Source organism: Crocodylus siamensis, chromosome 3, assembly GCF_052110815.1.
Source record: "Crocodylus siamensis isolate JL-2025a chromosome 3, ASM5211081v1, whole genome shotgun sequence".
Classification (NCBI taxonomy): Eukaryota; Metazoa; Chordata; order Crocodylia; family Crocodylidae; genus Crocodylus; species Crocodylus siamensis.
The window spans coordinates 142,087,334-142,100,336 of NC_143397.1; the positions used below are offsets into that span (position 1 = coordinate 142,087,334).

General features: G+C 39.8%; 1 protein-coding gene across 2 annotated transcripts in view; it reads right to left on the bottom strand.

Moving 5' to 3' along the window:
* EXOC2 (exocyst complex component 2) overlaps window positions 1–13,003 on the bottom strand; it is a 186,811-nt gene that overhangs the window by 84,047 nt on the left and 89,761 nt on the right. For both annotated transcript variants that reach the window (XM_090039380.1, XM_090039381.1), the window contains exons 12-14: window positions 9,759–9,884; window positions 4,164–4,288; window positions 467–535 (exon numbers count right to left, since the gene is read on the bottom strand). In XM_090039380.1, the coding sequence (XP_089895506.1) occupies window positions 467–535; window positions 4,164–4,288; window positions 9,759–9,884 (320 nt within the window). The remainder of the gene's footprint in view (window positions 1–466; window positions 536–4,163; window positions 4,289–9,758; window positions 9,885–13,003) is intronic.

Consider the following 13,003-nt stretch of genomic DNA (forward strand, 5'->3'; position numbering starts at 1 on the left):
CCTGTGGTCTGACCCAGTAAATGGCAGTTCTTATGCGCTTTGAAAAGTGACTAAAGCAGTGATTCGTAACCAGGATGACGCAAGATCCTTTTAAGGATCTCACATAAGATTAGCATGACAAGATTCACAAGATAAATCCAGAGATTTTGAATAGCAATCCAGCGTCAAAAACATATGCCCTTGTGGTCTGAGTTCTCTGCAACAGAAAAATTGCTCTGTTCTTTTTCCAACAGTCATACAAGTGAAAGCTAAGAGCTGGTATTTTCTGAGAGGTGCCTTGAGACTACCTATGAGTTCCTTGAGTCTATACAAAGTTTGAGAATCAATGGAGTAGAGATTTTGGATACGCAAGCTGAGATAGCTTAGAGGCCTGTTTTGTTTTATTTTTTAGAGGTTGGTATTTGGCCTTTTAGGGTGTCTTATGTTCTTTGAGTGTTTCTTCATCATACATTTGTAAACAGCTTACCTTGAAATCATTTTGCTTTTGTCTAGCGTTCTTTTTTGATCTTTCCATTTGGCCAGACTTCTCAGCAGTCTTGTAAAAAGAGGGGGAGAGAGAGGAACACAATTCAAAAGCTATAAATATCTGGTCACAACAATTTAAATTAATTCAAGAAAAGGTGAATCAAACTGAATGGAAAAAAAATCACTGGCAAAAAATGCAAGTCACTTCTACAAGCAACGTCTACACACATCAAATGTTATTTACAGTACCTCTCAACCTGCTCATATTAAAATGTGGAGCACAATGTTTAATAAAGAGCCAAAATAAAGGGGCAAGTAAAATAGTAATGCAAGAAGAATAAGCTGCATTGATGTTAAACAGTATCCTCCTATTATGATTCAGCATTTATATGCAAGTTTTAAAACAAAGATGCTACACTACGTGGCCCAGTGCTGCAGTATGTTTGCATGAATACGTTTGTCAAGTTCCCAGTTTGAGATGTGCATGAATTGAAATTAATGAGCAGATTCATCAGCATATCTTCCTTGGACAGATTACATTCAAGAAATTTTGGAAACACAAAAAGGATATCTGCCCTAGAGTTGATATTGTAACAACTTATGTAAAGGGGGAAAAAAACCCCACATTTTGACTAATGTTCTTCCTGTTAATTTTGAGATTCAAGCTGTAATTATATTTCTAAATTAAGCTTGCAGGTAAACAAAGGACATGGCATAAAAAAGAACTACTGAAACAACTAGGTTAAAATCAGTTTGCATGCTAAGAGCTTTGTAAGTTTAATGTATGTATAGAGACACCTACCGGACAAAAGATATGATAGCAGAATTGTTGGGTGGGGGAGAAAGGGGGCGGGTAGAAAACACTCAAACAGCCCTCAAAGAATAGTTATTTTTGAGTCACTAAATAATGTTTGTTTTCAAATTCATCATTTGCCATAATTTCTTTAGGTTATTTTTAAGGCATGTAAAACCTGAAGGAAGTTTGCAGTTACCATAATATTACAAAGACAGATTTTAATTAGAACCACTTTATAACCTTTAAGGAAAACAGAGACCTTAATCATGCTGAAGTACATCCAACATTAGAGCAGATCAATGCTTACTTATTAATCAAGAAGTATGATAGTCTGTTCCTTTTTTATGCTTTTATTAAGAAAACAATAACAACAACCAATACATTCCTGTATATTCCAGGTATGTTTCAAAATGCTTCTCAACTGAGCATTTTGGTGGCTGACTTAAAACAAAACAAAAATATTTATAACCTTAGATATCCTCTCTCCCCAGCACCAACAATTTCGTTGAATAAAAATCTTAACCCTTTCCTGCACAGACAGACCAAAACTAAACTGTGGTAAGACCAACGGTTAGTAGTCACATATGTTCTTTACAAAGATCTCAGCAGTTCACAGAACTGTAAGCTTTTAGCTGTTGGAAATATCATGTAAATCTTCAACTGACAATATAGTAGGATGTACTGTTAAACTTTCACAAGAGAGAACTTGTACAATAGAACATAAACCTAGCTTATTATTTAATCACTGGGTTTTTTTTGCCTTTGTATTAGTGCTCCTCTCTTCCAGGCTTCTGAACTTCATTCAAATGGGTATTTTTTACATTGTGCGCTTGCTTTCTCATGCTTTGATTATGAACACCATATCTTCCAAAATATCAGCCCAAAAATGAAGAAATATGGAAAGAAATGTATTCAAAGACCATTACAGCTGTACAGTTTTCTATGGAAAAAATTCTACTGTGTGTACATATAGGATGGGGCTCCTGTGCTAAAAGTTCCCCAGTCCTCCTGGGGTGGTTTCATATGCTATACTGACTCACATCCTATTACTTTTCAGATAACTAGTGGCAATTAGGAGAGAGCAAGATTTAAACTTTACATTTTTACCAACTCTTCTTATGAGCAAAAAAGGCAAGAGAATAAGGACAATATTCCATGTCAAAATCTGAGTATAAGAAACAGCTTACTACCTTAAAGTGCAAATACCTCCTATCTTTTTGATAGGGAAAAAATGTTCTGGTTAGATACTGTATGAAATTAGGCATTTTCTCTTGTATTTAAATCTCAAAAGCAGAACTGCTCAGCTTTGTTTAGATATGTACACATGCTTTTTTGGTTTCTTATAAAATTGCTCTTTGACTACATATCTGCAAACAAAAAAACCCAGTAACTTACACTTTGGATTTGGACTTTACCACCTCAACTCCCAAGAAACAGAAGAGTGATTTGGTAGCCATGATGATACTGATTTTCAAATTATAATTTCTCATCTTTCATGAAGCAAAGCACCATTTTGAAAGGAATCAACACTTGGGTTGACAAGAGTTGAAAAGCTTCAGTCCTGTTCCAAGTGATTCATTGTGAGGCACTGTTAAATGCAATGCCATTTTTGCACTGGTTTAAGTACTTTTCAAACAGGGTTGACAAAATAGATTAGTTTCACAGGGGCCAGAAGGGACTTGTTCAATGTTTTGAACAGTTAAAATCCTACAGCTTTAAATATTCTCTGTCATCAAATCAATATACAAGTTTAATGTTTATAAAACATGGGCAATAAAGCTAACATAGAAAAAACAATAATTTTATTAGCCAGAGAACAGGAAAAGCGTAGAATAAGCTTCCCTAATGATTCAGCACAGTGCTTCAGCCTTAATACCCATGGAATTCCTTCCCTACGTGCATTTGCTTCAATCTTCTGCTGAAGCTGCAGAGAGGCAGCACTCTCTTTGGCTGCGGCTGTCACATGGACAAATGCTCTTTAGGAACTGGATTGAAATAAGCCTTCAGACAGGTGGGTAAGAACTCATCACTAATAACCAAAATAGGATATGAACTGGTGACCTAGAGATAGAAGGCACTAAACCCTCATCTGACATAAAATTATACTTCTTTTTTTGGGGATGCCTCTTATCTAAGATCCTGCTACTAGAACAGCAGATGGAAGGCAAGACCATCTGCTGCCTACCCCTTTCTGTCAAATACATCATATGGGACCTGGTGAGTAACTAATTATACAAAACAAAAGCAATGGCTGAAGTCTCTAGTTGCAATGATTATGATGGTATACAGCAGAGGCACTAAACTCATCCAGTCCCACAGGCAAGATGAGGGGTGCAGGGCCAATGCACAGGACAGACTGGGCCCACAGACTGGCATCACGTGCCAGAGTCAGCATCGACATGGGCCACATGTTCAACATATACCCCACGTGCTGGCTTCAGTGAGCAGAGCCAGTCCATGAGCCCCTGGATCTGGATCTAGAATGCAGGGCTGATCTGGTGCAAATACGACATGCAGTATGCAGTCCAGACTGGCTCTAAGCACTGCAAGCAGTGCATGCCCCAGACCAGTCCCATATGCTGCACGAAGTGTGCATGCTGGGGGGGTGGGGTGTGTGAGAGAGAGATTTATGAAATAACAGGGGTGGGTAAAATACTTTACTGAGAACAGTACTAAGTGGTGCTATTTCTTCAATCCAAAGTAATCAATAGTCATTAATTATATAATTGCTTAGACTGTCCTTCACATTTCTATGATCCCCAAACTGTAAAAAGATAGTCAAATGTTTTCTACCACTGACATACTATATTCTGTCAGTTCCAACTCCATTCCAAAATACACAGTGTCTATGGAGCTTTGCTTTACAGTCATTTCAAAGTCACTTATATGCATTATTCCATACCTCACTGAAAAGACTTCCATTCACATAAGAAATCCAGAGCTTCCAGAAGTTGGGGAGCTGACTTACAACAAGTTTTGTCAACTTTTCAACAAATGCAACTTGTTGAGGAACTTTATATCGCCAAGCTAAGGGAAAAAGAAAGAATAAATAAAGAGGTTTGAAGTGATGATAGAGATTTTTTAAAATTTTGTTGCTGTGATTCAATAAACTTTTTGGGCCTAACTTGCAAAATTTTACAGCTTGGTCCTTATGGTATATACCCTGTACACATGCAAAGGAGGCCTGTAGAATTATCCTCTAAAGATAAAAAACTGAATTTGGAGGCACAAGATTTTTTTGCCACCAGTTTATCCACAGACTTCCACTGTGTGTCCTGGATAAGCTGTTAACCTCTTCTCTATGCTTCACATAATTAGGAAAGCCCCAGTTTTCTTCTGTGACAAATTATAGTGATACTAATGTTACATTTAGGACACAAAACTCATTGATGTTAGTACATCATATAACACCATTAGAAATGCAAAACTCTCTTATAAAGTAAGTACAGTGTTCCTAAAGACAGGAGGAAGAGTTGCACAGAGCTCCACAGAAACAATGGCATTTTGGCTAGCCTACATTATGAGAAGCTAGTCAACACTTTGGCAACAAAAGAGAAGAGGTACAAGGTACAATTGTTCAGGTACAAGAGGAAACACGGGATGAGGGCTGACAGACAGCTGTAGAAAGGGAAAGCAACTTGGGAACCATCTGTCTACAGCCATGTTTCTCCTTTTCCTGATGACCTTTTGATTTGGTTTTCACAACTTCAGTTACAGGAAGGAGGACTTGGATTTTCAGTAAACTGTTTTGCACAAATACTTTTTACTAAAGCATGTTAATTTTCAGGTTAAGAATTTGATTCCAGTTAATGCTGTTATCAGACAAGTCAAAAACACTTAACAAGGGAAGTTTAGGTTAGATGGTAGGAAAAACTCTCTCACTAGAAGAGTGGTCAAGCAGTGGAACAGGCTCCCCAAAGATGCTGAGGAATCACCATCCTTGGAGGGTTTTAAGACCTGGTTAGACAGATACTGGGATGATATAGTTGGGGGTATCAAAGATGCTTAGCTGGGATGATACAGCTGGGGGTGGCCCAGTTCTGAGCAGGGGGGGTTGGACTGGATAATCTTCTGAGGTCCCTTCCAACCATAAATTTATATGATTCTATGCAACAAACTGATTATAATGGGAAGAAAGTATTCTTCCTGATAACCTGAGATCTTTTACAAATTACAATAATGAAGTGTGAACTTATTTCACCATGCTGGGATGAGGTACTGTATTTATTCTTAACTTTTTAAAAAATACTGGTCATCTATCTTAGGAAGTCCCCAAACTGGACAAATGGGTGTAACTCTGGCAATTACTTTGCTGTGCCAAAGCCCCAGGAATTACTTACACATGTCATAAGGCTTTCTGGAACAGCTGAGTTTCTTCTATTTTTGGCGATATGGATCAACTATTGGCCTCAAAATGCATTTGATCTCCCCCTCATTCCCTCTGAATTTCCCCTTCTACTGTAAGGTACAGAGATACTGCCTACAGAGGGTGCTTTCTTCTCTGCAGTAACAATGCAGGGGCTAGGGAGTACTTAAAAAGAGAACCCAGAGAAAATTTAACATTGTTTAGAGAACTACTTTAGCATAAGTAAGTGGTAACAAAGTTTTTGATGTTAAACTTTGCCACAAGAGCCAGGATACACACAACTGTTATACCATAAACTACGTTTAGACAGCCAACATTTAATGCATATTTGATCCTTCTCTCCTTGAAGCAGGAAGTTCTCATCCTACAGTAAAAAAGCACTTGAACTGGGGTGTGCGGATAAGGAGCCCTTGATGCAGTGAGGCAACTTTACATTTTTTCATTTACTTTTTAAACAACCAGCATATTCTGGCCTTACAGTCAAGGTACTTTGAAGATTTCATCAGTAGTAAAGAGATCATTCTGTCATGTTGCAAGTAGAAACTCCCTACTGGACAGCCAGAATAGGGCAGGAAATTGTGTTTCTAAGCCACTCTGATTGTTGGCTATGGTAATTCCTATGTCACCTTGCTTTATGACAGCCACCAAGACGCAAATATTTATGTTCCTGCAAGTGGTGACAGGCAGAGTAAAACAAAGGACCCTTAGCTAGAAACTGAGTGATGGACAGCTAACAACTAGGGTGCATCGACAAAGATTTTTTAGGCTGATACCAATGGCTGATTATTACTGAGCCATGTCAGCCAATACTGATCCAACTGCTGATACAGAGCCCTGCAGCTTGGAGAACAGTGTCCAGCTGGTAAGTCTGCAGCGGGTAAGGGGTGGGGCAGAGGAAAGGGGTATGGGGACAGACCAAGACCCCTGCAGTGGGGGAAAGAATGGGGCTGGGGCAGGCACTGCCCAGCCAGGATGGGGTACAAGATGGAGCTGCAAGTGGCTTGTGTGGGGGCGTGCGGGAGAAAGGCAGCTCCCAGAACTGTGCATACCCCAGGGGAGACATGGAGGGCGAGTGCTCTTTGGATCTGTGTGCATGGCGAGAGTGGGCTGCTGCTGTATGCTTAGGGCCGGGGGTGGTGCCAGGCTCTTCCCAGCAGAGGCTGGGGCTGCACTAAGGGCAGGAGGTAGCAGCGCTGGGGGGGTATAGGGAGGAGCAGCTACAGCAAATTCTGGGGTGACCACAGCCCACCTCGTAGCTTTCCACCCAGTGCAGCCTCAATTCAGGCCTCCTGCTGGGAGAAGCCCCTGGCCCCAGCCCACAGCAACAGCTCACCCTTGTCCCACACACAGATCCAAGGGGACACGCCCCCCCATGCCTCCCTTGGGGTGCGCAGTGTCAGGAACCAACCTCCCCGCACCCTCTGGATAAGCCTCTTGCAGCTTCATACCACACACAGCCCCAGCTGCAGAATGCCAGCCCCAGCCCCATTCCTTCCCTCACTGTAGGGGCCTCAATTTGCAAATCCTCCATGCCCCTTCCCCCCCTGCTCCTGCCAACAGACTTATCAGCTGGACGATGCTCTCCAAGCTGCCAGGCTGCATTCCTGGCCACGTGCAGGCTGCAGCTGCGCCCATGCATGGGGCATTTAATCAGTGACATTATTGGTTACATCAGCCAAAAAAAGCCAATCGCTGTTAATGTCACTTTTCCTTTCATCAGTGCTAATACAATATGACCTGATGTATTGATGCACTTCTACCAACCACCATGCCGTTTCCCTTCCCAGGAAAAATAACTTGTTAACAGAGATGATCCCAATCGGGGTGATGTGTGTGAGAATTTAACTGAAGTATGTGTCTTTTGGAGAGTGAAAAAAATGCAAAAACTCCTTCCAGATGTTAAGAACAAAAAATTCAGGTAGCGGATGAGAGTGGGGAAATGGAAGTTACAAGGAACAACATGAAGCTTACGACAAACTATCTTAACTAAACAAATTAATGTTGTACTTGGTAGATTTCAATGTTACATTTTTCTAAACTACAGTTCTAGTATTATGATGACTGCTATTTTTTCTTAACTTTTCTCTTTAGTGCTTAAATTAGCTTGCAAAGTTCCTGTCATGCATGCTCTGGGTGTTATGGCGTTAAAGAGGAAAGTGCAGCCACCACTCAAGCTTCCTCACAAATGGATATTCAGGCCAAAGTTCTAATGTTATTGCAATGTTGCTGTTTTGTATTCAATTTTCTTTGAATTTGTTCCAGCCATCTTTGAAGCCATAATGATCATGTTATGGAATAATATGGATCAGTTAATCCTCTGTGCAGTGACTTCAAGTTTTGGCCTAAATGTGATCACCACTCAGCTTCTATGTAGCCAAGGCAAACAAAAAAAAATTTGTAATAGTCTTTATACCTCCATTCCAAGATCTCAAAAGGGAAAGAAAAGTCCAGAATATTTTCTCTTAGAAAATCAGGTACTACAAAAAAGTGTAAGGAAGCATCAAGTTCCACAATTTAAAAGAATGGAATTTTTCTAGAATTTGTACATTGTACACAATTTTTAGGGATTTCACATAAGGGGTGAAAAATGGCCCACTATTATAGATTCAAATAGATTTAAAGTTTACTTCAGTGGTTAAATGAGGTTAAAAGGGGGCTCCAAGAGACCAATTTGCCTTCAAGACCATCCATTTTAAAGTATGCAGGCAATTATATCATCTTCATCTTTATCCAACAAAATTCACTAGTTTTTATGGTAACCACTAACTAGGTTACTAAACAAACAAAATGCACTGCTTTATCCCATACTGTTTACAAACTAATTTTAACCATGACATTAATTGAGGAAAGACATGGGTGATAACAGTGAAGTCAAGGGGTTACTTGGTTTTATCCCATGGGTGTTTAGGTGGTTCTGTTTAATTTATATACTTTGACCTGTAAATATTGAGCCCATTAAGAATATGACACAATGAAGTAAATGCCCATTTAAAGATCAATTGCAATGGCAAAATAAGATTCAGACTTTTAATGAGTTTACTGTAAATGTTAAGGTTTTATTCTCCCCCACACTCTGCAAAAGTGTACTTTTTATCTCAGAAACACAAACTTTCTTTTCACTAGACTGGTATGCTAGAGGGATAGTGACATCATAATAAAATAAAGCTTTAGCTCTACCTCCTTTGGCTCGCTAACAGTGGTATAGCTACTACATTATAAACAAACAAAAAAAAGTACAACAAACAGACCATGCCCAGTAACTTTTATACTGGTTCTTTGTCATAATTTGCATTTATGTATATACATAAACATAACCTCAAAGTTTTAAAACAGCCCAACTAAGTGCTCTTCATATCAAAGATGTAAGTTCAGATTTTATAGTCACTAGCCATCCAAGTACAAAGAGCCCCAACTCCAAACTCACATGAACCCTGTGTATGCACTACCGAAAGTTCATTAAATGAATAAAAAAAAAATCACGTAGGTACTTTAAAAAACACACATGCTATCCTTTCAGCTCCTGGAGATGGTTAGATTCAGAGGTAAAAACCATAGTATTAAACCACAAGAGGAGCAAATGCAACTATTCCAGCTGACTAATATTAAACAAAAAAGAAGGGGGATGGGGGAACTTAATTGGTAATGGGCAAGGAAAAAACCATATTTAAGGGAAAAGACCATTCGTCTCTACTGTACCTTAGTAAATGGAGACTCATTTGGGGTTAGTTTTACCTCAAAAACAGGAGCAATTCCTTAGCATAAGTATGTTTCCAAAGAAGGTGGAGCTTTAGTTAGGTTTCAGTGAATAAGGGAAAGAAAACTTCTAGTTTTATGGTCTGACCATGACTAATTAGAAAAACTGCATTCTGCAAACAAGCACAAACCTCCCCTTTCCTTTACAGTTTAGCTTCTATGCCTCTGCAGATAAACAGAGGCAACAGGTATTATCTATGTACACATATTACTCGTAGGAACTAGTAGTTCATTTTCCAACACCACACCAACCAAGAAAATTATTGCAATTGAATGCCAACACTCTTTACTGTTTGGGGAACACACAATAAAACATGCTGGACCTAGGGAACTGTCAAAAGGGCATTTTCATTTTTTTTTAATGACACCAATACCTACCATCATCACGACCTGACTGAAAGCTGCTGCCCCTTTTCAATGAAGCAGTCTGACTGAGATGGCCAATTGGAGAGGGACGCACATCACCATCCAGGTCCAACAATGGACTATGCAGCAATGGAGTGCCTGAAAAAAACCCCAAAAAAACAAATATCATCATTTTAAAATGGATTGATTAAAATAAATTTCATTGTGTTAAGAGGGTGTCAGAAGGAAGATCATTGAAAAAAAACAACCCTAGTTTTCATCCTAAGAAATCGATACTTAAGTTACCTTGTTCATACTTATTGTACCACATGCAAACTGGATCATTGAGTTTGCCTGCTGGTCATTGGGTCTGCATGCAGAGCTGCTGCACCTGTGCCCAAAGAGTATCTTTGGGCCTCAAACAAGGCCATAAAAGCTGGTGGGTGACCCTAACCACTCCTCAGTTCCTTTACCAATATGGAATCTTGGTTGCTTTATACAGTCTATCATAGCAAGGATGAAAGGTAGGTTGTGGATTATACGTGGACAATTCAGCTCAAAGTACCAGAGTTACTACAAAGTATGTGATCATGCCATCAAATACTCATCAACATTTTATATGGATAGAACAGACAGATCCTATTCTGCTTATTAAGCACCTGTGATCCCATTCCATCCTGCTCTAGACAGCAGCTTAGTTGCTTATTATTTGTAGGAACATGGCTTGGGAAAGCAAGACAGGAAATGAATTACTTGACTGTGAAAAATAGCTTCCAATTTCATATTTCAAAAGCTTGAGATGAGGCCTCTAAAATCTCCTTGTCATTAGAAAAAAACACTATAAAGATATCTTACCATAAGAGCTAGAATCCCATCCTTCAAGCCTAAGTTCTCACTATCAAAACAGTTGTTTTTACAGAAATGATGCACACAAATCCATCAATCCCATCTGTACTGTGTTTCAATCCCAATGGCTTACAGACTGTCTTTTCAGGGAATAAACTGATAAGATCCTTCAGAAATCTAGACATTGTGGAATGAAAGGAAAACTTGACAATACTAAATAAATGGGTAAGTAGCTGAAATGGCTGGTAAGTGGACCTGAAAGGCAGGGGTCAGCAACCTTTTTTTTTTTTTTCTGTGGGCCAGACTGACCCAGTTCAAGTCAGGAACATGAAGGTGGGCAGATGCTAGGACCCAGTCACTGCCACCTCTTTTACCAATGGAGGCAAAGGGAAAGTGCCTGCTGCTTTCCCTCATGGCAGCACGAAGAAGCACCTGTCCCCGTTGCTTTTCCTGGTGGTAGCATGGGGAACGTGCTCACTACTATGGCAGAAGGGAAGCCTGCCTGCCACTGCCAGGAAAAGTGGCAATGGCATCTGGGTCAAAGTGCCTGTGCATCGACCCACACACAGCTGGGATTCTCCCCATGGCGTCATGGAAAGAACATCCACAGAAGGTGTTCCCTACTATGAATGTCCTGAGACCGTGGGCTGAATAAAATCGCTTTGTAAACCATAGGTTATCAACCCCTGGTAAAGGAACTCATATTTAACTGTTACTTTCTCTCTCTTTTTTAATGACAATAGGTATTAAAAATATCTGGTATCTGAGGGTATATCTACACTGGGGCAGCTGTATGTCACAAGCACGATGTTCCTGGGCACACCCCACCCACACATTTCAAACCTGGAAATGCCCCGGTGAGGTTGCTTCAGGGTTGTCCCTAGCAGCTGCTCTCAAACATGCTGAAGATGGAGGTCTTAAGAGAGGCCCCTGGGGAGGACTCCAGAAAAAAAACTTCTGTATGATGGCATCCTTTACAGAGTATTTGTGATTACAAACACTGTCTGCTGAGGCAACTGGCCAAGAAGGATTGCAAAATGAATAGTTTTTAGGATTTATTTCTTATCAAATTCACTAGTTTCACAGATACTGTTTCCTGAGACAGTGGGGCATGCATGTGTACAGTCAACCCCCTGCCCCTTTACCTATGAACATAAAACATCATGGCATTAGTCAATATCCAAGTAAATATTCTAATAATTGGAAGAAACTGCTCTCAGTCCAAAAATATTCAGGTGAATAATTCCAACAAACTGCTCTCAGTCCAAGAACAGATGTCTGTAAAGCCATTTTGTTCAGTTCCTCATTCTGTGTCAAAGGCATCAGTTGCAAGTGTTTTGGAAAGTAACAGTAGAGAAGAGTATTTCTTTGAAAAGCTCCTGGGAGCCCTCTTTTAGCATAAGGATAACCGGACTTCTAGGATAACATCTTATGGACTGATATACTGACTACAACTATCCATGTATATAATGAAGTAATGACTGGCATGCTAAGTTACAGGTGCACAGGAGCACATGTGCCTAAAAGTTTAAGACAAATTCTTACCAATGTTTGAGGATATGCCTGTAAGTGATATAGCAAAGTGTCATTCTTGACATATGCAAGCTGTTGGAGTTAAATCTAAAACTGCCCCTATAAATGAGCATTTTTCATGAGTAAAGAAAGGTACATAGACACGTTAGTCTGAAATTAGTAAGAAGGCAGGGCAGGGTGGCACCTTATGGATTAATAATTCAGAGGCAGGGGCTTTCATGGGCAGAGACCTGTAGGATGCTGAGTGTCAGAGGGCCCCCCTGCAGTGCTCCAGATAATTAGACAGATGTTATGGGCAGCACAAAATGTCCCACTATAAAAAAAATCCCTCTTGAAAGAGGAATATTTTGTGCAGTATGAGCCACATTTGTGGTCAATATGTTGGCATACTATTGATCTGTAGTGCTACAAAGATGACTGTCATGCTACAACTTTAACTTCTAAGTCCTAAAGATGCAATGAGCTGGAGAATTCCCTAAAAAAAAGTCACCAGTTTCATGAAGAAGATTTTGTTGGACAAGCTGGGCACAAAGATGCCTATAAATTAAGACATTGTTTTCTCACATAAATTGCTTCCAAAGCTAGATATATGGTAAATCCCATCAGTGGCACTGACAGTCGGAATGGCAAAACCTTGCCATACTATGGAATGCGCTCACTTGAAATCCAAGCTATTTGCTGCATTGTGGAAACATGTATTTTGAAGCTTAAGAGCTACATACGAGGCCTATGTATAGATAAAAGGAATCACAGAGGCTACAGGGAACTTCCTGAACCAGATTTACAGAGGAAGGTATTAAGTAGTCTCAAGTTCAGAATTGGGCACCAGCCCTTTACCATCAAGAAAAGAAAATAGTGGGAGCAAAACCCCTTCACTTCTTAATTCTGGAGAAATGTAT